The 25,672-nt window shown below is 42.9% G+C and overlaps 1 protein-coding gene across 5 annotated transcripts; it reads left to right on the forward strand.

Moving 5' to 3' along the window:
- The first annotated feature begins 78 nt into the window (after positions 1 to 78).
- On the forward strand, positions 79 to 25,399 carry ubp1 (upstream binding protein 1). Of its 5 annotated transcripts, none has more exons than XM_088602026.1 (16): positions 79 to 236; positions 11,440 to 11,591; positions 11,782 to 11,858; positions 12,374 to 12,479; positions 13,220 to 13,326; positions 14,831 to 14,983; positions 15,534 to 15,644; positions 16,589 to 16,696; positions 18,060 to 18,157; positions 19,663 to 19,717; positions 19,813 to 19,906; positions 20,178 to 20,268; positions 21,295 to 21,416; positions 21,913 to 22,055; positions 22,724 to 22,775; positions 23,367 to 25,399. In XM_088602026.1, exons 1-16 carry the CDS (start codon positions 166 to 168, stop codon positions 23,402 to 23,404), a joined length of 1,578 nt encoding a protein of 525 aa, XP_088458152.1. In that variant the 5' UTR covers positions 79 to 165; the 3' UTR covers positions 23,405 to 25,399. The 5 variants fall into 5 exon arrangements, with proteins under 5 accessions (XP_088458152.1, XP_088458151.1, XP_088458155.1 ...); XM_088602025.1 differs by lacking the exon at positions 79 to 236 and adding an exon at positions 4,168 to 4,967; XM_088602027.1 differs by lacking the exon at positions 79 to 236 and adding an exon at positions 8,852 to 8,929.
- The last annotated feature ends 273 nt before the right edge of the window (positions 25,400 to 25,672 follow it).

Genomic DNA, 25,672 nt, shown 5'->3' on the forward strand with positions numbered 1-25,672 from the left:
GGCAGTATTGTTAACCACTAGGTAATTATTGACTGTAAACTGAAAGGAGGGATCAGCCTCATGTCACGGCTCTTAAACAAGAGAAATCGCGTTGGTAAATGATTGAGACGTGTTTCCGGCTGCTGCCAGACAGCTGAAGAGTAAGGATCTGCACCTGGCTTGAAAATGCTCTTCTGGCAGTCTCACACAGAGCTCTTCCACCACCAGCAGCAGTATGCCGGCAACAGCTACGTGCGGTAAGAAGGCGGCACGGTGTATTTTTAAAGCTTCATCGACTTGGTACTCTCCCAGGTGTCGCGCTTCACGGCAAGGCACAATAAATTTCCACCTGCATTACAAGCGCTCTGAGCGGAGACACACATTTTTGCCCTGACCTGTAATTTTGAGTGCAGTTCAAGTTAACATAGGAAGGTTTCGTAATTAATCTTTGCAAATGCCGTATGTTTACAAGGTGTGAAAAATACCGTAGATTTGCTTTGCGCTATAGTTTATATCTGCTTACCTTGATCGCTCTTATATACTGCTTTTGCTTTAACAAAATTAATAAAAACCTTTTACCCGAATATAGATAACAGTAGCTGGATGTGTTTAACTTGACATTGACAGCAATAGCTCTTATACACAGGAGTTTAATTAGCAATCACGTCCTTTGTCATAAATGAGTTCATTCACTAAAAAAAGTTCAACTGCAGTATATCTAAGACACTTTAATAAACCTAGAAGTGATAGACATACATAATATAATATTTATATAAACAGTGAACAACGTTGTTGCCGATTCATATATTCATGCTGCAGTTACGGCATCAGTAACCTAAAGTTACAACTTTAGGATGAGTGCTAAGCTTAGTGAAAAGTTCAGATTTTAAATTAGACTCGTCTGAAGTCTTGTCGAAACAAACACGGGAAAATTAACTTCTAAGATCGTTGACGTTTAAACGCCGTTTTGAAGGACGGAGTCATGTCTGTCGCATGCAATTAAAAGGCCCTTAAAAAACCTTGCCACGGAAAGCACATTCGCAATTATCCCAACAAATACGGATGTCCCTAGCGGGTCTGAACAAGCTTGAACGCTTGTGGGATGTGTTGACACGCAGGGGTTAACGCCTGTGAACGACTGAAGCAAATGTACCGCGACAAGCTATTCTGAGCTGCCAGTTAGCAGAGTTCATCTAAGGACATTGCGGTCAGTAATCAGTGTGATATTTGCAGTAGTTTTTCTCTTACTGCATAAACATTTCCATAAACATTTTAAGCATCCTTAACGTTAGAAAATACCACTCAGTGTTATAATACAGTATGTACATTGAATGTCGCATGTATATCACGGTACTTAACGGGGGGGAAATGGTATCCCATTAAAACACTTCCCAGACGTAGCGATTTCCATCTGAAATCACCAAGCTTTGAAACAACCAGGGACCACGGGGAGGTCTGATTTTAAATTGCACCGTCCCTCTGGGGCGGGACCCGTGGGATTCACTTTGCGGGCCACAACACCGCCGGAGGCGGAAACGACGCCAAAAGGACAGTAAATAAAATAATATTGATCATCATAACAAGGACATTTCGAAAACGGAGAGAACAAAAAAAAAAACAAACACCGACATTAAGATGCTTTAACCCTTGTTGCGCAAATACTAGCTATCCTGATTAAAATAGTAAATGCGCCCGGGGGGAGCTTATACATTGCATAGTGATGCTTGCGCAAAAAGGGGGGTTTTCAAAATGTTCACCCCAGGGAACTGTATTCTGAAGGCACGGCAGGCTGAGACAGCCAAGTACCCGACATTTCTGCTCTCCCTGCAGAGGCTGAAATGTGTGCATGGTGACAAACGGCTCTGCACCCCGGTCCACAGTTGCCAAGACGACCTGCTCCGCAGAGCCCCACTGTCTCCTGAGAATATCAAGAAATGATACAAACAAGAAGAGGCCATTTGGTCCAGCTACTGTAGTCCGCCTGCACTTGCTTTATTGGGGTGGCTGACTTTTACTCTCGACTGTACCTGAGACTTGTTGTCACTTGTAGTCACTGTATTCAGCATTAGGCGTTTTAAAACCATTTTCCTGAACCTGTCCCTTGCGAAACGTTTTCCGCTGTTCCCCCCAGAAACGGTTTTGGATGGCTTCGGCTTGTAGGATTTCTCTGCAAAACGGAGAGAATTATTCGCGCTCGGGCTTGGGAAGAAATGGCGGCTGCAGCTACTTACTGAACTGTGCAGGTCGTTTCTTAGGGTTTTGTCATAAAGCGTCCAAGGCAAATGACAACTGAAAACAAATGAAACTTCTTTAGCTCTCGGGGGGATGAACATTAAGCATTATGGCTTAAAGTGGAGCTGTGTCTTGATAATGAAGCATGCTGTTATTGGATGTGGTGAGGATATCCTGGAAGTGGATTAGTGTGGTATTTGATTTCACACAGCTCTACAGATGAGAGATTTGCGTAAAACCCCGGAGCTGTTGTGTTGTTGAAGATGTGGCTGCTGAGATTTCATTTTGCCTCGGTGACAGCAAACATTACCAGGTGGATGCTGCACATTGGGGGTGGTGGAGGGGAGTCCCCATTACCTGTAAAGCGCTTTGAGTGGAGTGTCCATAAATTAACCTGAAAGAGAGTCTACCGTACATCTGGTATATCCACCGGGAAGCGTGATCTTAATAGTCATTGTTGCTGGTCCTAGATTATTATTATTATTATTATTATTATTATTATTATTATTATTATTAATCATTGATTGTGAATAACTATCGTCCTTCCCAGACTGCAGGGTTAGGCTGCGGCTCCGAGGCTGTAGGACTAAGCAGTAAATGAAAACGGATGGGTGAATTATCTGTTGTGTTCTTGAGCGAAGGGAGGAATGGAGCTAACAACACCAACGTTTTGTGGCATCACGACATTAGCACGATCCGTAGTCGAGAAAAAGAGTGTGTCCTGTCAATTATGGGCACTACGATGGATATGCATGGATATGCATGGTCATTTTACTCCATAGGAAAAGTAAATCATGAATAATTTCTCTGTTGCGTTTTCCTTATTTATTTTCGATTCACTACCAAACAAGGCAGAGCGAAAACCCATTAAGAGACACGTGTACGTCGCCGATGAATACCGTAAACTATAACTGAAGCCTAGCGTGCAAAAAGTCGTGTTTAAGGCAGGGTTTCAAAGTGTTGACTGACTTGTACGATCTGAACATAGGCAAGGAGATCACGGAGCAAGGAGTCAGAAAGCATCGTCTCCCAGGAGACGAGAACTGGAAGACAGCGAGGGACACGAAAACCAAATCCCTGTTTTAGTCGAAAACCAGCCTGGCTGTAAATTGTGCCGTTTTATGTGCTGTAGCTGGCGCTAGTTGACTCAGAAGGTGGCAGTGTTGTACACGAAGAACAGCTTTATGCTGCGCAGCTGACGTTTGTCTTCCGACAATATTATTATAAGATAGTTTTGGGGGCGTGCATCACCATTTTTAGGTCGGTCCCTCCCAGTTAGATGTTTGTCACGCTACAAAGGCGCGACATGTCTACTTTGAAGCAGGGCAAACGTGTTTTTTATACGGACTTGAAAAGGACTTGAACCGGCCACTGTCTCACTGGTCTTTCCCAGGGGACCCTGCTGTTTGGGCCGGAATTTAATTGTTATGGAGAATCAACTGAACAAAAACGGAAACGTTTGATAAGGGGGTCCCCCTCCCCTTTTTATTTTAGTTTCAACCTTTCAAAACGCTTAGGGTTAGATTTTTGGTAGGAAAAAAAGAGTCAAGAAAAAGGCACTACTTCACAGTACCATCACCATCACAGCCGACCTGCGCAGAGGGGGCGTAAGTTAAAAAAAAAAACAGTCGTTGAAAACGGCTATTGGCCGCCTGCTGCCCTAACAACCGAAGACAAGCCTATCCCGAAGAACATGCCCGGAGGGTCCAGCCAATGAGACGCGCTCGCACCCCGCCCCTCTCTTCTGTGATTGGGCTACACTCGCGTCTTTCAAAGGGCGGTTGAATCCGGAGCCAATTACCGCGAAGGGCCTCCCCCTCCCTCGGAGACTTTCTATTGGCGGGAGGGGTTTGCCACGCGAGCGGGGCGCTCTTGCTGATTGGTCATCGCGGCGGCGGGCCTCACCGCCCCGCGGCTGGTGTCGGAACTGAAGGGGGCTTTTTTTTTTTTTTGCAGAAGAGCGTGGGAGGCCATGTTGGTGTTGTGTGTGGAGCCGCGACGGTTTCTCTCCGCGGGTTAAAGGAAGCCTAGCCGAGCACCGGCGGGGAAATACGCCCTTTTTTTCTAGTTTTGAAATATATTTTTTTTGTCCCTTTCTGGCGCCGCGCACAGCCGGCCCAGGGCGGCCAGACCACCCCGCTGTGGCCGAGGTCGCGATGAGAAAGGGAGGAGAGGGGTCTCGGAGGAGAGACGGGGCCAGGCGCGCATAGGGCTGTGCCTGGGAGCCGGCGTCCAGCCCTTGGGCGATCCCCGGCTGCTGTGTGCGCCGCTTTCTCTCCGCAAGGCCTCACCCTGCACTTAACCCGGCCATGGTGTGCCGCTTTGTTTTGGCCTGAACCAGGAAGGCTGCTTCTCCTCTTCCTCCTCCTTTTTTTTTTAAATGGTTTCATTTTTCTTTGCACCACCGAGACACGCTCTTAATGCTCGGCCCCGGGCGCGTTTTGACGACCCCCGCCCTCCGCCTTTTAAACGATGGTCGTGACTAGAGGGTACGCTATCGTGCGGGTCGCTGGCCTCCCCCGCCTGACGTAACACCGCCCTCCTCCTCCTCCTCCTCATCCTCCCCGGCCGCCCGGCGCGACGTCTGCGGCCACGGTGGAGCCCGCAGGTTCAGACCCGGAGGAGAAGGAGCTGGGGGCGATGGCCTGGGTCCTGAAGATGGACGATGCCGCCATCGAGTCCGGCCTGGTGCACGACTTCGACTCCAGTCTTTCCGGGATCGGGCAAGAACTGGGGGCTGGCGCCTACAGCATGAGGTCAGACACCTCCCTTTCCTGCACGGTCCCTCTTCATCCCTGTGCGTCGCTTTATTAAGGCGGGGGGGTCCTTTCATCGTGTTTGCTGTGTCGAGGTCGGTGGGTGAATGCAAGTTTCGTGTCGGAGGGTCTCCTTCCCCCTCGCACATCGTATAGGACAGGCTGGAGGTGCACAGCCGACCACCAGCAAGGGCTCTGAAACAAACGCGTCGGGAGTGCTGAACTGCCGGGCATCGTGTCTCCGTGTATCGCTTGTGATGAGCCCGGGGGAAGGATCTGTAGGTTCGTTCATTTCACAGGGCAAGCTGGAACATATATATCGATATATAGATATATTTTGTCCCACCCGAATGCTTTGGATGCTTGTGCCAGGCTCCTTTGCGAAAATGAAAGGTTCATTCTGAAGCCTGAGTTCATTCTCGAGAGTTAATGTGTATAGATATATGAAAAAGACATAATCGGTTATCTACTCTCCTAACGACCCTGATCAACGTTATATGTTATACGAATTGGCTGCAGTTTTTGTGGGTGCCAAGCCAAACGGGGTGCCCTTATTTTCCTTAGGAAGGGCCAAGTTGCACACTGCAGATCTAGTTGCGGATGGCATCTGTTCTTTAATGGAAGACCCGAAGAAGGCTCCACAGCCCCCCACACACACGTCGTGTTTCCTTTCTGTGCTTCTCGGCGTGGAATAAACCTTTCCTTGTTCTCTTAACTGTGTCTTTATAACTGAGCTGCAGGCTCCACAGCAGTCATTGAGCTGGTCTTTAGTGCACAGAAATACAGCCGGCAGTAAAAAAAAAAATCCTCTTGAAAATAGCCCTCCAAGCCTTGTCTGCACCCCTGAAAAGATTTCTTCTGGTATCGGAATCCCTCTGCCCCGTTATCACAACTGCACTCACAGAGGTGGTTAGGCTGTGTGTCGACAGATTCATAGTTCCCATGTGGGCGGTTCGAACAGAACAAAAGTGACTGGAGGTGCTTTATTGAGTCATGCTTGTCATTTTCATGAACCATGTGGCGATTTTCTTCCTTGCAGTTTGTTTGCCCCTAGGATAGACGTTCTCATGTTCCTGCGTTGTAGTCTGTTGGGAACAGTCCAGGGACTGTGGTTTGGGTGTGTCTAGACACCAGGTGCTGAACTCCTTGGGGAGTGTTATTTATAGGTATCGCACCAATAATCCCCCCAGAAGCAGTTTGGAAGAGGCAGTAAAGATTCCAGATACCTTTCGTCTTAAATGGTTTACAAGGAGGATTTATATGCATCAACGGTGTACTCCAAACTTTTCTTTGAAATTTGTTTTTGGACATTTTCACAGCTTTGGCCCTTAATTCAGCCTAGTCCGTGTGAGATGAAGCCAAGTTTGTCATTTAGCAAATTTTAGATCTCATTCCGAGTTGTCAACAGCCTGAATTATGTATGAGCAGCCCATGTGAAGTGTTATAGTCCCGAATGATTTAGCAGACAAATCTAATAGACTCACTGCCAGATGTTCCTCACCATGAACACCACTGGGTTCTCTCTACACACCACTAAAGCTAAAAGTCCAAAATACACACTCACCTGTCGGTATGAACTGGTATCTTAAATGGTTTTGGTTTCAGTTGAAAATTAGAATGGTTTCTGCATAAAGAAGGAAAAACATTAGGCCAGACACTGCTTCTGATCAGCATGTTATAAAGGACTCCATTAAAATGTCTATGAAAGACAAAGATTAAGTACCAGTGCCATTTAATGAATTGACTTTTGGTCTTGGAACTATGTGGGTGTTGCAGGTTTAATGACTTTGGTTGTAAGCGTAATCTCTTAACATTGGATTTGGTAAAACAATTTCCTGTAATCTCACAGTTTTGTTTTTAATGTAATTATACTCATGATTTTGTTAAATATTTTAACCTCCCCCTTAAACTGTTAAATTACGTTGGGTAGACGCATCGCTAAGGTGGGGAGGTCACTTGGCAACTGCATCTTGGATTAGATATGGATGCTATCCCTGGCAGAGTAAAGAATCAACATGCATGTGGTCCACAGAGGAAAAAAACAACTCTCTCTTCTGGAGAGCTGTTCCCTAAAGCAGGAGACTAAAACCCAGAGCCTCATGTACAGTACTAAAAACAAACATGGGTTGGTTTGTTTTCCTGTCACAGGCTTAGCATCTAAAGCGAAAGAATGTGGTTTAAAAAGTATCAGCCTTTGGGTTGATTGAGGAGACATTTTTATTTGAAGTTGTTGGGAATCTTGGAACTGGCTGGCCTTACATGGGCAGCTTATTTAAAGAACGGTCACTCCAGTTCCGACCTGGGATTTAGCTAGGCTGGATTTCATGATGAGTTTTCCTGTGGGGTTTGAGGATTCCTACACTTCAATAAGATGTTTACTTTTTTTAATTTCCAGCAGAAGAATTGACTTCTGCGAATGTATGAACTGGTGTCGTTCCAAGACAAACAGATGTGATTTACATGAGGTCTTCACGTGGTTTCTCACTGACCTCTTCAGTGAATTATTGTCGTCAACAGGTTTGCATTGCAAAGTGATGCTGGCTTTGTAATAAAAAAAAGCTACAATAAAGCTACAATGCGCTGCTTTCTATGAACACTGAAGACATGCCCATAAAGCCATCACCAGAATTTAATTTCTGTTTACCGGTTTTAGTGAAATGTGTTTTTTAGTGGTTTTTCATCAGCATATCATGCATATTTCAGCACACTTCGAATATACTGCTTTAAAACATCATAGTAGTTACAGATTTCACGGGTAATGTGATGTAATGTGAAGAAAACCCAGCAGCTCAGAAAAGCGACACAGGAAAGATAGTGCTATCACCCTACTATGGGAGAGCCTTTAGGTGAAAGCAAAAAAGTGTGGCGTTTGATAAGATGATGTTGTTCTTGAAACCTAGGTCAACTGCAAATTTTCCTAGGAAATGGCCAAATGTATCAAAATAAGTGACAGACTGGTCTTGTCCTTACAACATAAGCAACAGATTGTGAAGCCATTCATCTGCTGAGTAATTGTGTAAGTGTTATTATGACGAATAGACAATTGAAAACCTTCTGCAAATTAACAAATGATGTTATTTAAAAATAAAAATCTTTTGCTTTGTTGCCTTACTTTATTTTCGCCACATGTAGCTCCGGGATATGCAGGTCAAACTAGTTGTCATAGACAAGTTTTCTATAGTTCAGTAACAAAAGTTAACACTCTGCTAGGGTGTAGGCCCAGCGTTTCACATGATGAAGCCGGAAGGATATTGCTTTCCTTCCACTGTCGCCCTGCCTGTCGTTTTTGAAGGCGTTTCTCAGACGAGCGTTACTGCAGGGTTCTCAAGATGTTGCCCATCTTCTTCTTCTCTCCCTCGCTGTCTCCAGTCGTCGGTCCTCTCGACGCAGACGCACTGTCTGCACCGGAGACCTGGTCCGGAACAGCATGTCATCTCCAAAGTGCTGCCAGCACAGCTCTGGGAGCAAATTACTGGGATGCGCAGAGCAGAAAGTCACGCACTGTAACAGAAGTACTGCGTGGATCAGCAGTTTATTTTTTTTAGGAAGCAGAGGCAGGTCCAGAGGAAGCCGAGCTTCCAGCTTGGAAATAGATAACAGCACGTGGTGCTTGTGCTTATGAGCATTTGCTGCATTGAGGTCTTTCTTGGGAATTCATGTAGAAGAATGTTTTCTTCAACTTACAATTCGTGTGACATTCGTCAGGAGGTATAAACCTTTCTGCCCGCTGAGCTACAGTTACACCTTTTGCAGACATTTTCTCCATTAGTCTTGCACATATTTAGTGTATAATTAACGATGGAGTGGCAGATCTGTACTACATTTGTAGCGTTGAAAAGGGACTGTATTTTCTGGTCTAATCATGTTTCTATAATCCCATTTAGGAAGAAGTGAATGCATTCTTCATCACATTTGCTGCCTCTTAACTGTGATGTTAGTGCTTCTCTTTCATTCGCTGTTTTGTAAGTCTGCATTTTTTTGGCCCAAAACAATGTTTATTCTCAAAAGTGCAAATGTCTTTGTACTTTTTGAAAGGTAACATGTTATAAGAAAACTGGTTAGTTGTGCCACTCTCTGAGAGTCAAATTCAGAATTATCTGTATTGTAGCCAGAAAATTGATGGAATCTGTAATTGGAGAACTGAAGGTAACATAAGCCAACTATATTAAAATGCGCAGTGTGTGCTGTCTATGTTGGCATCTATTATTATATAGTTACTGTTTAAGTCTACTCATCTGCCCGGAACATGATTGCAGTTCTAGGTTTGTAGCCTTTACAGCGTTGTGTTACGTCACTTATTATAAACGCGAGCTGTGGAGTGTGAAAGGCGCACCTCAGTGGATGGAATACAGTAGCTGTGAATGGTCGAGGAAAAATCCTGCAGGTCGAGGAAAATTAGGCAGGGGGTCATCAGCACTGCCGGCCAGGTTGTGCAGTATGTAGCTGTCAGGCGGTGTGTGGCAGCGGGAGGGGAGACTTGCTTTGGCAATGGGTGGCAGAGGAGAGGGTCTCCAGCCTGCGGAGGGTGATCGTCTGCTGGCGCTGCAGCAGCAGGAAGGAGGCTGCAGAAGGATAAACAGGTCCTGGAACTGGGCCACATCCATGGTCTCTGGCCTCCCCCCCCCCCCCCACTGCCTTCACAAGAAGATGCATAAGAATGGTGTCTCCTCCCTCCTAGCGTCCGCCGTCCGCGGTTAAAAGTATAAACAAACTCAAGACCCAGATAGGCCGGCGTTGCTAAGGATGTTGGCGTTGGACCCCGGAGTGTCCCGTGATGGCTCTCCTCTGTAATCTGGAGTGTCTGATTCACTCTTCACGTCCGCTGTGTGGGGTGAAGAGTTTGAGGGCAGGGCAGCTGTCTTCCTTTGTCAGTAGCAAACCAGATCCTTTTCAACCCCTGAGGATCTAATTGCTGCATTTTCTTCATGTGTTTAACTGGGGTGGGGGAGTTGAGCTCAAGCAACAATTTCTGTCAGTCTTGGTTTTCATTTGTTCAAGAGGCAAATAAACCTGCGTAAAGCTTTAGCAGCACGAATAATCGATTGATTGCAGGATTCCTTTGGGGGGGAAATGCAGAAAGCACACGCAGATAACCGTTATCCCGTGCAACTCGAGAAATGATTCAGTACCCCAGTATCCTTCACAGAGACAGCCGGAAGTTCATGAAACGTTGTGCTCAAGAACAAAAGTAGATTGTCTCGTCAGTGATAACTTGATGTCTCAGAAACGCGAAAATCTGAAGTTGTCAAAATTTGATCGGTACTGGACAACATTTCCTCAGAAGGGGGTGAATACTTCTGCAACGCACTGTATAAGAATAACCTGTTTGTTAACAGCCTTAATATTCTTTTTCTTTTGAGTAAATTACGCTGCATATTTGTATTTTATAAATGCCCTTTAAAATACTGTAGCTATGCTCAAATGTGACCTGCACCCGACAAATGGTTTTAAACCTCATTTAGCATAAGAAATAATCTAGTTCCTAAAAGTATTTATATAATAAATTGCTCTTAAAAACAGCACAGTACAGAATAACAGTACATTAAAACAGAGAATGGTAATTACCCTTAAGTGTTTCTTCTTCAGCACAGTTCACAAATATTTGCAACAGTTTGGCACTACTTAAGTAATTAACTTCGTAAGTAAATAGTGTCAAACTGTTGCAAACATTGGTGAACTGAACTGTTTGTGAAATACTTAAGGCTGATTATCATTCCCTATTCTGAAATGATTAGATAAGTTTTTTTTAATTCAATTTAGCAAAGAAGCAAATTAAGCTTTGCACTTAGTGCAAGGGCACATGTAGGTGGTTGTATATTAGAATTGTTTTAAGTGCTGTAGATGTTTATTATATGACCCCTGAACTGTGCCAGGAACAAAGAAGCAGCAAGGCGACGCTTGGATTCTTTCATGACTATAGAGGAGGTTTTTTTTTCCCTCATTTTAAGTATGTGAAATATTGGTCTCCTCTACTATTTAAGTCCTAAACTAGATGACACGAAACAGTGTTAAACAATAGTGAAGCCTTTTATTTATGACTTGACAATGCAAGGAGTTCTGCTCGGCAGAAATGCAATAGCTTGTGTCCCATGTAGTGGACCTCCAATTAAGACTGAATATAAAACATTTAGTTGCTGATTGCAGGGGTATTGTTCTTCATGCATTCTAAAATCAGTGCTAGGTTTGAATTACAATGGCGATCAGAAAGTTGGAAGTTCATCTACTGCAATAAGAGTATTCATACAAATATAATTGAGTGTAACGAATACTGTGACATTCTGCTAGCTCGAGAAGCTGTCGTGCAAGAATCTTGTTTATAATTGAATGTTTGAGGGGGAAACCAGCCTATTTTAACTACTTAATTAAAACCTCTTGCTGACATAACTTTTCCTTTTGCTGTGCATGCTTTGTGTGTGGTTTCATTCCACCTGTAAAGGAAAATAAACATTTGCTCTCTCTCTCTTCTGCCCAGTGATGTCCTGGCACTGCCTATATTCAAGCAGGAAGATGCAAACCTTCCCCCGGAAAATGAGACCAAAAACCCTCCATTCCAGTACGTGCTGTGTGCCTCCACCTCTCCTGCCATCAAACTGCATGACGAAACGCTCACCTACCTTAACCAAGGTGAGCGCCTCCGAGAGGGTCAGGGTTTCCGCTGGAAGTGCAGGTTAGGCTATCGGGATTTACCTGTGAATTACCCAGATCCCACATTCTTCTGCACAAGCTCAATTTCTTGTGAATCCTTTTGGCGTGGTTACACTGCAGTAAAAGAAATACGGCTCTCGTTTAACATTTTCCTCCCCCTCCCCTTAAGGTCAGTCTTATGAAATCCGAATGCTCGACAACCGGAAGGTGGGGGACTTGCCAGAACTCAACAATAAGACTGTAAAGGTAGGTCCTTTTATCTTCCGTACCTCTGTTGTGTTTATCCTGAGTGAGTGGATGCGGAACTCCAAGGCTCCAGCGGAATACGCAGGCTAGTTCGCTGCCAGTCTGTTTTCCAACGAGGGTTGTTAAAATAAGCCCGGGGCCGCCTTTTGTAGAATATTGATTTTTGGTTTTTAAACGTCTTCCTTAATACTCGCTGATGTACAATGAATGGAGTGTCCAGAAAAGCGCAATATAAGTGTAAGAAATTATAATTAAATAAGAATACTACCAGTATTTTCCATGTTATGGAACTGTGCATAATCCTGGATTCAGTTAAATGCAGGGATGTCAGCTGTTGGCTTTAAGACTGTGGGATGCCCTGGTTTGTATGTCTTGATACATTTTGAACGGGGCTTCTGCATAAAGTCAAGACTGTTTCCTTAGAAGAGGGTTCGCAGTTATGCATTGATACCAGCAGGGAAACATCCCCACGCGTTCGCTTGGTGTCCTGAGCTGGGTGCTCTCTTGTTCTGTAGAGCATAGTCCGAGTGGTGTTCCACGATCGCAGACTGCAGTACATGGAGCACCAGCAGCTGGAGGGCTGGAGGTGGAACCGCCCCGGAGACCGGCTCCTGGACATCGGTATGAAACGAGCAAACCAGCCCCGAGCCAGTTATCTCAAGTTCCTCCTCCTCGCATGGATGCTTTTCCTTACAGTTGAGCTCTTGTGCACTGGCGTTTCAAATCGGCTGTCGGTAAATGTAAATCTCAACGCTGTTTTTAGACAGCTGTCTTTATCAGAAGTCTCTTTAAACAAAAAGTTTATAGTGAAAATTACCTTCTACCGATGTCATCCTGCGGCATCACAACAGTTCCTTTTTGAGAATTTTTTTTTTTGCTTTTTGAAAATGTTCAGAGCTGCGTTCGACACCTTAAATCGTGGTGCGGTTCTGTTTTTTATTGCGAAGTTAAGTCCTGCGAAAAGCACCGAGTTCTTTGCGATTAGAAAAATTGTTCTTCATTCCTGTGGGGGGGGGGAAATCAAGTCTTTGCAACTGGTTTCTCTTCCCTCAACTGATGAAAATATCACGTGCCGAACATAGTCTGACCACCCGCAGCCAGCTTCCATTTACCTGTGTAAGACAGGGTGGGTGCCTCAGTGCTCCTGGGCTATTCCTGAGGGCAGTGACAGAATGGGCCACGCTAAGGGTGATGTCAAGTTTTTTGAAAGAATAAAATAAAAAACATTGAACTTTCCACAATGGTTTTTGTGCTTGACTGAATGTTCACCTTTAGGGAACCTGTCTGCTTACTAAAGCTGTTGTCATCAGTCACCCGCTTCGCTAAACAGGTTCTTCTTCTCTTCTTCTCTTCTTGACCAGATATCCCAATGTCTGTCGGCATTATCGACCCGAGAACGAACCCCACTCAGCTCAACGCTGCAGAGTTCCTGTGGGACCTCTCGAAGCGCGCTTCAGTCTTTGTCCAGGTATATCTGGTCTTGGGGTTCATTTTCCAGCCGCCTTCCCCTTTACAGTCATTGGTTTTGTACACTGCAGATGTAACTAAAAATGTGTTGCCCTCTCTCCCAGTGAGGTGTGCTTCTCATTCTGCCTCGGCGCTCACTTAATTGAATAAAGGACTTGGAATAACTACACACCTAACTTTTTTTTTGGTCTTAATCAGTTGATCATTCCAAAAATTATTTGTCGAACTCACAGGCATCCGTTTCTCAAGGCTTAAAATAACCAAAGAATAGCCTGTTCTTTCTGTCTCGAAGCAAGACCTCCTGTCAGGAAGGAGAGATATGAAGCCAATATAGCAAATCCCCATTCAGAGACACGTCTCGGCAATGTTGGAATCTGTCCGGGTTAATGGGATACAGTGTTTTTTTCCTGTTTAAATACTTTTGTTATCCTTTGTGGCATGGCTTGTCTTCCAGATTCGTCTTTGCACAGCCCTATCCTTTCTCAGCCTCGATGCAAAGTTGTTTTTTTGTTCAGTGTAGAGTAGACGCACATATCTCTCTATAATGATGATTGCTGGCATATTTGGCTGGCGCTCAGCGTGCAGTGCACACAAGGCTGTATTGAGGTGAGAGAATTATTTTCAGTCTGTCCTTCCGTGTGGTTAAAGTTTGGTTAAAGCAGTGGTGACCTCTAGTGGTAGGAAAGGAAAGTGGTGTTTCGACTCGAAGGCGTTTTAAGAGGCCGCCAGTGTGGGTTTGGAAAGGTTTGGGTCTTTATGTAGATTCTTCCGTATTCGTTAAGACATTGTGGGACAGGCACCAAAACCAGACAGAATGCTGAATCAAGCGACACTGTGCTCCAGCCTTTTACAACTCGCTTCCCACACCTCATTTGGAATATTGTCTTCTTTTCCTTTACCGTATTCCAAAAAGGATGTGATCTCCTTGAAAAGAGCTTAAAGACGAACAAGAAGAATTCTTTCCTGGCCCGAGAGGATTGTCAGATTTAGATCAGAAAAGTGAGGGTAAAGGACCTCAGATCCCCTCAGTCTAGAACAGAGGCTCTCAGCATTTTCTAGAAGTGTTGTCAGAGGCGATTCGCAGTGTGAGACTGCTGATTTTACACACGCTGCTATAACTGGTAGTAGAATACTTTGCTTTGTTTCTGGGGACCTCCCCAGACAGAAACCAGCCTCCCCTGGTCTGGGAAATGGGAGGAGGTTTGATCCCTCTAAAAATCTCAGTAGGTATCGACAAGTCTGTTTTACACTCTAATGAAACAAGGAATGGGCTCAGACCTGTGAACTAAAGGAGTTCGTTTAGGACAGCATAGAAACCGCTTCTTCACAAAGAGTTGTGGGTGTCTGGAACAGGCTTCCCAAGTATGTGGATGAGGCTCTAATCTGAGCTCCTTCAAAAATACATTTTAGACTTGCTTTGCTGGCAAGGTACCAGACTGTCTCTAAGAACTATTGACACCTCAGCTGTTTTAAATAGGAAGTTAACACTTGACCTCTTTTTACAGGTGCACTGCATTAGCACAGAGTTTACTCCCAGGAAGCATGGTGGGGAAAAGGGCGTGCCTTTTCGGATTCAAATCGACACTTTCAAGCAGAACGAGAGTGGAGAGTACACCGATCACCTTCACTCTGCCAGCTGCCAAATCAAGGTTTTTAAGGTAACAGTTTCCCCCAGCCTGGATTGTTCAAGGGGAAAAAAACACCCTCAGTTCTGCGGGGTCTTGTTAGAAACGGCTGCACGCTTCTAGTGCGATTCCCTCGGTCTGCTAAGGACCACAGTGCAATTCGCACGTCCCTCTTGCCATCCTTTCCGCTGGATACAGCCTGTTTGTTACATGTGAGAAAGTGGGCCCGTTCTGTAGCACTCTACAGCCGCACTTGAGAACCAGAAACCAGCTCAGCTGCAAGCTGCAGAAGGGTGCGAGTCAGTGGGAGGGAGCGCTTTTAACAGTTTTATGATTAATTCAAGGCGCTTTTAACAAGATTAACAACACTCAAATAACATTTTAAGCTTGGTGGCTATGAAAAGCAAAGGTTTACTTGCCATGTTAAGTGCTTGTTTAATCCTGTATCTGACTGTGTTCTGCGATGTCGTTTTCGAGCGGGGGGGAGGGTCTAGTGAGGGGTGGCAGTGGTACGCGCAAGCCAGCGAAGTGTCTTCAGTGTGCACACGGCGTGACTCTCCCATTCCTCAATCTGACTGAATAGCCAAAAGGAGCGGACAGGAAGCAGAAAACCGACCGAGAAAAGATGGAGAAGAGGACCGCACAGGAGAAAGAAAAGTACCAGCCTTCGTATGACACAACCATCCTGTCTGAGGTAATGAACAGCCAAAGGAGACTAAGCCAAGAGCTTGGACAGGGCTAGAGTTTGAGAGCAGAAACCCTAATTGTAGAGATTATCCCTTCCACTTTTTTACGTCTTTCAAAAAATCAATTATCATTCCAACCCCTAAAATGACTATTATTTGAAGTAAAACATTGTCACCCTTACCCTCTTTAAGAGTGTGTCCTCACCAAGATGTAGAATATGAATTAGGCAGCCTTTGCGTGCCACTGATTCTGATACAAAAACAGATATAATTTGAGGAAGCAGCGAGGCCAGAAAGTGTGTACACCGAGCTGTCAGCTGTGAGGTTCAGACAGGGGACTATTAATGCAGTTATCGATCATTAAAACAAGCGTTTCTTAATCTTAAAAGCAAAATGGGCAGAAAAACATGTATGTGACCTATACAGTACATTTTAATTGAAAATATATTCATTGAGTCTTCAAGTATTCAATTTTGAAATATTTTTCAAGCAAGTTTAAATAACTATTTGATTTAAAAGTTATTTCCAGGTGTCAAAATTTATCAAAGGCTTCGTTGTTTTTTTAAGTTACAGTAGATGACAAGTCTTCTTTGGAAGCAATCTTTGGACTATGGCATAATAATCCTCATTAAAAATTAAGGTTGCATTTTTCACTGCTTGTAAATTCAATGCTGTGAATATTTGGGTGGAATGAGAACAAAATAGTTTTCTCGTTGAATTAAAATGAACAGCCAGTCTGGACTTATGGGCACATAAGGATTGTAGGCATGGCCGAAGCCTCATCAGGTTAATACTCGAAAAAGATGATTCGCTCACCTTTAATATCACCGTGATTACCATAATCATGAGAAACGGTTTCGGATAATTCTGTTCCAAGTCGAGAAGTGGTGCTGCATAACATGTGCTCACTGTGTAATTAAAACATTGATCCTAGTCTTTGGTGTTTGTCTAGATGAGGCTTGAGCCTATAATAGAAGAAGCAGTTGAACATGAACAGAAAAAGTCCAGCAAGCGGACTTTGCCCGCAGACTGTGGCGATTCTCTGGCAAAGCGAGGCAGTGTAAGGACTTCTGCTTACCTTTTAACTGTGAGATTCACGCGTGGTGCAGAGTTCAAAGTGTTAGATATAGGGCTTCTGCCACTCCATTGTGAACAGGCCTGTCTTGAGCCTGGCTACCTCATGTGGAACTCCTCGCTTAGCAGCCTCTTGGACTCCCCTCTCACTGGATGTGTGAAACCACTCCTAAATCTAACACTCTCAATGGTGCTGGGAATACAAGAGAGAATTCTTTTTGTTTTCCTTTGGTATGCTCTCTTTGTTTTTGTGTGTTAATTTGGTGTTACCTGTAAGGATGTTAAAGCCCTTTTTTCTTCAGCTTGTATCTTATTGAATGGTTGTGATCTGTGGCAGCGATTGTCACTTCAAAATTCAGTGGTGCCGAAAAGTATTTGTACACACTACGAAGTCAATTCAGTCATCGTACACCAAGTGTTCTTTTACTTTCATACCAGTTATTTTGGTTTAAAGCAGTGCACTTGGATAATTGCACCGATGAATGCAAACTTCATCAAGCGGGGAATTACTTAAACCTAATCTTTTTATACTGTTGTTTTTAAGAGAGGAAACTCAAGCTCAAGGGGAAAAAAGGGCATTGACAAGTCAGGAGAAGCCACAGTTTGTGACTGTTCATTGTCATATAAACACATTGTCCTCATCATTTACTGTAGAACATAGCACTGAAACTGGTAGGGGAATGACTTGCATATTATGTAGTTCTTCTATAAGAGTACACGTTTTGTACAATTTACTTGTCTTGAAGGCACGAGAAAGTTTTGCTAAAGCTGTGATAGCATCGACAACGTCTTGGTGTTTTCCTTACACAGTGGTAAGGATTCATTCCGAGATTCATATTCATGCTGGGACATGAATTAATTTAACTCTACAGCACCACATTACAGGACCAGCATGTCCAGATTGCCCTGTAGATTTAAACAAATAACTACATGAAGAGCTGGTTTCACACATCTTGATTAGCACTAATCTTGGATTGATTGAGGGCTAGACAGGGTCTGCTGTATGACAAACCAGTGTTAGCAATAGTCCTCTGCATATTTACCTTCAATAAGAACATCCCATGGTCCAAGATTAGTGTTAGTGGTGTTTGTGAGGCCATTGGAAAACATTAAGAGAAGAATGCTTATTTTGCTAAAAGTATGAAATCTACTTTCTTTTACTGCAGTTTTTTCATCTGACTTTTGAGTTGAGTTTCAGTCTCACTGTGACAGCCTCAGTGTGTGATGAGCTGTAGCTGTAACAGAGCGTCTTGCAATGCATTTCATTATATTCATGGTTTGTTAAAGACACATACATGAGCGCAAGAAGTGCTGCTTTAACCAGGGTATTTGTGTTTTCTGTACTGCAGTGTTCGCCTTGGCCAGACAATGCTTACGTGAATAACAGCCCGACAGCTTCTCCAGCATTTACCTCGACAGCACACAACACTTACACTGTCCCAGACAGGTAACAGTCGGGCCTTTCATCAGTGTCGCGTTTGTGGTGCGTGTACACGCTGCACTCGTAGAGCAAAGAATGCGCTTTAAAAAACTGAACATCTTTGCAAGCGGCATTTAATAAAAATCAAATGATTTGAAACCGAACAGGTTGTCCTCTGGACCTCCTATTATTAATATTGAATAATGCAGTATTTGATGAACGTTTGTTTGACATGAGATGTTACAAGCAGTGGCATTAGAGTGTTCCTGTTAGGTAGCAGATGCATTATTACATTATATTAAATACAGCATTATTAAGATCTCTTTTTACATAATGCTGTAAACTGGTTATCTGACATTACCAGGTGACCATATTCAGGCACACACCTCGAGCACTTCAGCCATGTCCACTTGCAAAGCATCAGAGTTAGTTACTACATATTGGGGAAATGGTCTGGGGAACCTCAGACTAATTTTCTGTAGGATATGTTTGTGTAAGTGGTACACAAATCGGAGAACAATGGGGTTTGTAGTATACAGTAGTTTCTTAGCCAATGAACCGTTGTTTCTCTTTTACAGCAGTTTTTCTTAAATTACTGCCAGCGTACTGCATCGCACTACACATTTTTATTCAGTCTGATCAGCTGCAGGTAAAACAGCTGATCGGATATACCTGAATATTTTTGGTGGAACCTGTTTGCATGCAGCGTTACGATGCATCTAAAATGCACAGTATTGATGCTGCTGCTGTGTAGTGCATGATAACAGTCCCATAAATGTCTTGACCTGGGTGGGGGGAGTAACTTAATTTCTCAAGATGTTTTGTGCATAAAATTGATTAGTCGCCAGTCAACACTGAAATCCTTGTTATGAAGTACAAACTGAAAGTAACTAAACAGAAGCAGACGTGCTATTTTGAAGGAGATTTTATTTACTGGAAAGCATATCTACAAATATGAATCTCTGTAGTCTTTACATTGGGTTTAATTTTTCGTTTTTTGTAAAAATGTCAGATTACTAGTATCTGGCTAAGGTAACAGAGGCATAGTTGGTACATCAGCAACTGCCCTTTTGTGTAATTGCTTTGAAATTCACAGAGTTGCTGTGCTTTTATCACACTAAAAAAACATAGCAGACATTACAAAGGTAATCCTCAGCACATTTTGGTAACACTTCAGTTTAGGGGTAAACTACAAACCTTTCATTAGTACTTTATTACAGAAAAACAGCTTGAGTGCTATTTGATGGAATGACAAATACATTAATAATACGCATCTTATTAGTAAAACGTGTAGCGTGTTCTTACCTATTACCAGTGACATGCGCCTAGCTGGTTTCATACAGGCCTGTCCACCATTGAAGTATTGGTGTGTCACTCCTCAAGAGCTGAAGCATGGCTTACAAGTTGCTGCTAAACAGATTGTTACAAATTTTCATCATGATAGAAATTTCGTAGCATCTGGTTTATGAATTTCTGTTTTGTTTGTATTGTTTAATTTTAATTTTAATTTTAATGTTTGTTTCTGTTCGTAGTAATTCTTCATCACCAAATCATCAGGGAGATGTGACTGGCCACGTTGCTATGGAAGTGAGTGTTCTTTATTTGTAAGGATTTTCACATTGGGATCTAAAAATGGTTATACACTTTCTGGAGAACTAATTTTCTTTTTCCTTCTCTCCTAGCAACTTAGTCCTACAGCCTCTATACAAGAAAGTCAGCAGTGGCTACACAAGAATAGATTTGCTGCATACACTAGGTTATTTTTAAACTTCTCAGGTATAATTGCTATTCTTATGAATTCCTGTGAACTAAGAATGATCTGAATGCTGTGCGTAAATAATTTATTTATTTTTTATGTGTATAAAGTGAGGTATTCTCATTGCAGTAATGACTGAAAACATAGATCAGAATACTCAGATTTAATTTCGAGAATGTCATTAAAAATAATTTAGAGGCGTTTCAAATGTGTTGCGTTATGATAGTTTAATGTGGCGGTGAAATTTGTGGGATTATAAGGCTGACATTCATTTGTTGGATTTTTTTAAAGGATCTGATTTGCTTAAATTGACACGAGAGGATCTGGTTCAAATTTGTGGCCCAGCTGATGGGATTCGACTGTTTAATGCACTTAAATCAAGGTAATATGGCTTAATCCGGCTTGCTGCCAGCTGATGTGATGGTCTTCACTAGTCTTGTCCCGTTGAATCATGGTATTTGCTTTTAGACATCGTAGTGAAGACAGGAGTGTAAAAACTGCAAAGGCTTCCTCATCCGTTTGCTGCGTTGGTGATGTCAGCTAGTTGAAACGGTTGTCCTAGTTTTGCAGCACTCTGGAATTCATTGAAAAGTGTTGCTTAAGTACATCAGGGAGTTTACAAATAAGAGGTAGCCATTCAGCTCAAAGTTCATGCCTCTGAGGAGCGTGTTCCAGACTTGTGCCGTAGTCCTGTTTAAAGAAGTACCTCCTTTTCTGCGTTTTGTGAATGAGCCTCACTTTAGCTTCCTTTTGTCTTCTTGTTTCCTTGTTCTGAAGAAATCCAAAGGACCGACTCTTGTCTACTCCCTTGAGGAATTTTAAATTTTAACGTTTAAAATCTTTGTCATCTTCTCTATTCAGTTCTCAAGAAGGGTTAGTACTTTTAGCGAGCCAGAAATAGGCCTTCTTTTAAACCCTGGGAAGTATATTGTCATTCTTCTCTCGACTGATTCAAGAGTACACGTCTCTGTAACACGGTGACCAGATCGTGTACAATATTCTAAATTATTAGCGCTTAGTTCACTGCTGCTGTTAGACTGCTTTGGCATCTAGCAAACAGTTATTGGCAAGTTAATAATCCGTGATGTACTGCTATGTTGGTACATTTTGTTCTGAGCAAAGGTTAGATATTCCTAGGTTTAAAACCTTAAATAGTTACAATTGCTTACAGTGTAAAACTAGCTTCTTTGTGAATTTCAGCTTTTTTAATTCCATTCTTCTTGTTCTAAAATAGATGACACGTTTCAGTTCTTTTGCAAATTTGTATATGCACTGTGCAGTAACCAAACCCCTGTCTCCCAGTTCCAGCCTTGCCCGAACTAAAAAAAAGATTTGAATTTGAGTTTTTCTTTACAGATTCATCAGCCCATGCCGTGGCTCTAATACAATGTGTTCTGACTTATTACAGGTCCATCAGGCCTCGGTTAACAGTCTATGTGTGTCAGGAAACACCTCAGACTAAAAGGCCTTCGCTGCTGGATGGCTGTCATGAGACTGAAAATGGGGAACACAGCAATAGTGCAATATATGGTAAGCAACCTGTAATGGCTGTTCTTTAGCACAGCGTTATTATTTTTTACATGGCCTTAAGACCTGCTGTGAGGGCAGAGCTGAAGAAGGAATAAGGGGCGCTCCATATCATGCTGAAAACGGCAAAAGAGAAACATTTCAGCTGCAGAGTTACGGTCGGGCATGCAATCAGGTTCTCAAACTAGTGGAATTCGTCTCAACAACTAGCGGCAAAGGTATACAACTGTCCTGTTTGCACTGCATCGGATGTTTTAAAAACATGCTGTAAACAATGGTACGATTTCAAGGCACATTAGTGAGGAGAATATTCACCAGGGCTACTTATGACTAATTTTTGGCTATCTGTATGTTGAGAGCAAAGTGTTTAGAATTGTTGCATTTGATGCAAATCAGTGATGCGTGTGTTTCTTCTGTTTTTTTTTTTCCTTTGGTATCGTCATCTTGTCATTGAAAAAACATGTGGGTTCTGTAGCCTGTTAATATTCTTTATTCCCAGTGTATCATGCCCTCTACTTAGAGGAGATGACTGCACGTGAGCTAACAAGAAAAATTGCCTCCGTCTTCAACATCTCCCCCAGTCAGATCAATCATGTTTATAGGCAGGGTCCGACAGGCATACACATTCTCCTCAGTGATCAGGTATCGTCGTCTTGGCCTTGCTTCTTTGAGTGGTCTTTTTGATTGATTTAACCAGTCATGTTATGATGTATTAAACTCCTGGGTGGGACAGCTCGCCTTGTCATACAGCTGTTTTTCCACACAACCCTAGCCTGAACCCCAGTTCTTGCTCAGAATCTGATTCGAAATGTCCTTTAGAAACTCCCCTGCTGCACAGTCCAAGTGCGTTCTGGCCACTTCATCGTGAAAAACATTTCAGAACATTGGTAATAATCCTGAAACCAACATAAATGGTGTGTATCTTATCTAAATCGCACACATGTAGGTTGCCAGGCCTTTTGTGTATGAGTGAAATGTTCAGTACACTACAATATCATTGCCAGGCTGACACAAACAAGACCATTGTGTGCTACAGTGTATCTTATCCCTGTTTTTGTACTTGCGCCAGGGTTATTCTCAAGATACCCAGCTATATTGTTTCGTTAAGAAACAGCTGGATGACATCATCAGATCTGTTTACTACCAAGTAGTAATGGGCCACATGGCCTCCTCTTTCTTGAGCTTTCTAATGATATTTTCACCCATCGTTAAGAGAATGATTTCTGTCCTTATTGTATTATGACATATATGGAAATGTTCTTTAGGTCTGTTGTTTCTGTAATGCTAAGCTGTACGTTTCTTTTTTATAGATGGTATACAATATTCCAGATGAAAGCTGCTTTTCAGTCAGCACATTAAAAGGTATTTGTTTATTTCTTTGAGCCTTTTGATAACCAATTAATTGCTTTTATAGTTCAATTTATTGTTGCCAGATTAATGTCAGAAATGGGTACGTGTTGTGAATTAAGTCTAATAAAGACTTGCCGTTAAAAAAATCTGTTTTACTCACAATGATAGTGTATTTTCTGCTTTTGGTGGAATGTGGGCGGTGCAGTAGCTCTGTGGCTCAGGATCTGCGCCTGTGACTGGAAGGTTGCCGGTTCAAATCCCGCGGCCGGCAGAGGAATCCTACTCCGTTGGGCCCCTGAGCAAGGCCCTGAACCCCAACTGCTCCAGGGGTGCTGTATAAATAAACTCTGACCCCAAGCTTCTCTCCCTGTCTGTGTGTCCCATGGAGAGCAAGCTGGGGTATGCGAAAAGATAATTCCTAATGCAAGAAATTGTAAAGGGTTAATAAAGTGATGTTGTTATTATTATGATTATATTTTCAGTTGCGTTTACCCATAAAATGAATTTGTAGAACACTCATGGCAAGATGCACAAGTATATTAGTGTTATGTAACATTTGAGCTTTGTGCGACTGAAGTTTCTAATTCTGCTTTCTTGCTGCAGCTGAAAATGGCGAAGGGTACCATGTCATCTTAAAGTGAAAAGAGTGCCATGACGTTTTTTACGAGCTGGAGGAAGATTTTCTTCTTTTGCGAGTGTACCATCGCACATCGTTACAGGAATCACTGAGCAAATCCAAGTAAATGTTAGAATCTGACTTCAGTGTATAAATTGTTTCATATTGAAAACACAATTATGGGGGAAGGGGATGGGCTGTCTGGGAAGGGGTTAGAGAGCGAAGCCTGTTTCCCCACCTCTGCCTCCTCTCCCCGATCTCGCAGCGCCTGCTTAATGCTGCAGCTTCTTCATTCCAGCTTGGAAGACGCCTCCACCACGGCGAAGTAAACGATGCACAGCCTTAAACTGAATCAGGCAAATACAAGGCCAGTACTGAAATATATTGTGTACTACTATATCTATTGTGTAACTTGAATATATAGAAAAAAATATTGTTCTATTGCTGTTGTACTGGGAATGGACTGAAATGAACTGTAGAAAACTGCTTCCTGGCTGCGCAGAGAGTTCGTGAGATGATAACGGGTTTCTTTAGAGAGAATTTTTCTTTATGCATCCTGATTGCAAAGGGACCCCCCATTTTATTCTGGACAGCTACAGCTGTCGAGTCTCTTACTTTGGGGTTTTGTTTTCTTGCAATAGATTTGTTAACCTTTCCTCGAAACGAGTCTTTCAGATTTTTTTTTTTTTGGGGGGCGAGAAGGTTATTAAGACGACGTGCTCTTAACCAGACCTATTAGGTTTCGATGGTGACTCCTCGAAGACTCAGGATTCGGTTGCGGAGACCGCTCGACTCTGATGGGGGGGGGAGAGGGGCTTCTGCTGAAAGATCTTGTGAACAGTGCAGGTAACAGGCGGGAACACGAGGGCATTGCTTTCCAGGTGTCCCGTAAGGCTGAGTTACCTGGAAATACGCAAAGCCTGTGACAAAACAAATTGCATATAAAAGCAAACTGTTGCATATTATGCTATGAGGCTGTTATTTTGTTTTAGATCGTTTTGATTTGGGGCTTCCTGATGTGCCTCATTTTTTTTTGGTGCCATTCAAATGTTAGGTTGCACCTGTATGCACGTAGCACACAGGTTACCTGTGAAGTGTCTTCTTGCGAGCCATGTCATCGAAAAACCACCAGGAGCCTCCAGTTTGTATTCACTGTAAGGCACATCACTGTGGTTTTGTGGGGGGGTTTTAATCAAAACTTACAGCAATTTTCATATCATTATTCCCCCCACTCCCTGTGGCATGAATAATGTGATTTGTTCATGGAGATATGTCAGAGTCAGAACTGGCAGAGAACCGTAAATGGACACATCTGAAAACTGCTTCACCTTTATGCTTATTTAATATTATCCTTGATAGCAAGGGCCTTTCCTCTTGACCTCACAGGCCCTGCAGTTCTCACACTGCCACACTGACTAGAGCACGGAACAGTTGCCGATGTTTAGCTACTCAATCACAGTAAACACTGAAAAATACAGTAATCTTGAAGTACTCAAGTTGGGGAAAGAGTGTTTTTTCAGCTTATTCAAGCCGGTGGTCCGTCAAAGCATTTCGTAAGAGTTAACTGGTGCCACCTTTGGCTGACTAGTTTCTGATCCCGTTTTTGCTTGTTTTTTTTTTTTTCATTTTAGCTTGCATGTTTTTTTTTTGTGTTTTCTAGTTGTCTTAATTAGAGGCCCTGATGGTTCTTGAATCCTAAAGGGAAATATTTTAAGTTGACTTTTTAAGAAATGTTTAATTTTCTTTTCATTGCAATCAAGATGTTATGCTTTCTGCTGGTCATAGGACAGAATTCTTAGTTTGTCATGTTGCTTTATGTCTTGAAAGGCTCTGTATGGCATGTCTTTTGTTTGCCATTAATTATTAGGGCATGAGGGAAAGGTGGGGGGGTACGACTTTCTTAAAGTTTAACAATTGTCTTTCTGCACTGAAACAAACCTGTGCAGGGTTGTATGAGAATCAGCAATGCATTCGTTGGTACTTTTCATATTCTACTGTAATAAAAAAAACTTAAAAATGACCAGAGTGACTTGCCACTTTTTTTCATGCTCACACCTGGGAGAACATGGAGAGAAAAAAAACAAACCTGTGCTGCAAGAGTTAATAAACTGATTCGTAAGCCTTGGTGTTCATCCCAAATTGAAAATGTGGAGTTTCCCTCTGTCGATTTTCCAGCTTTTGAGCTCCTAGAGGTATTGTACAAAAATGGCATTCTGTTTCAGCTCCATCTTGAGTTTGTTTCTTCTGTGGACGTACGTTATATGGTAAACACTTCATCTTGCACTGAAAAATC

This window comes from Lepisosteus platostomus, chromosome 12 (assembly GCF_059453375.1).
Source record: "Lepisosteus platostomus isolate fLepPlt1 chromosome 12, fLepPlt1.hap1, whole genome shotgun sequence".
NCBI classification, from domain to species: domain Eukaryota; kingdom Metazoa; phylum Chordata; class Actinopteri; order Semionotiformes; family Lepisosteidae; genus Lepisosteus; species Lepisosteus platostomus.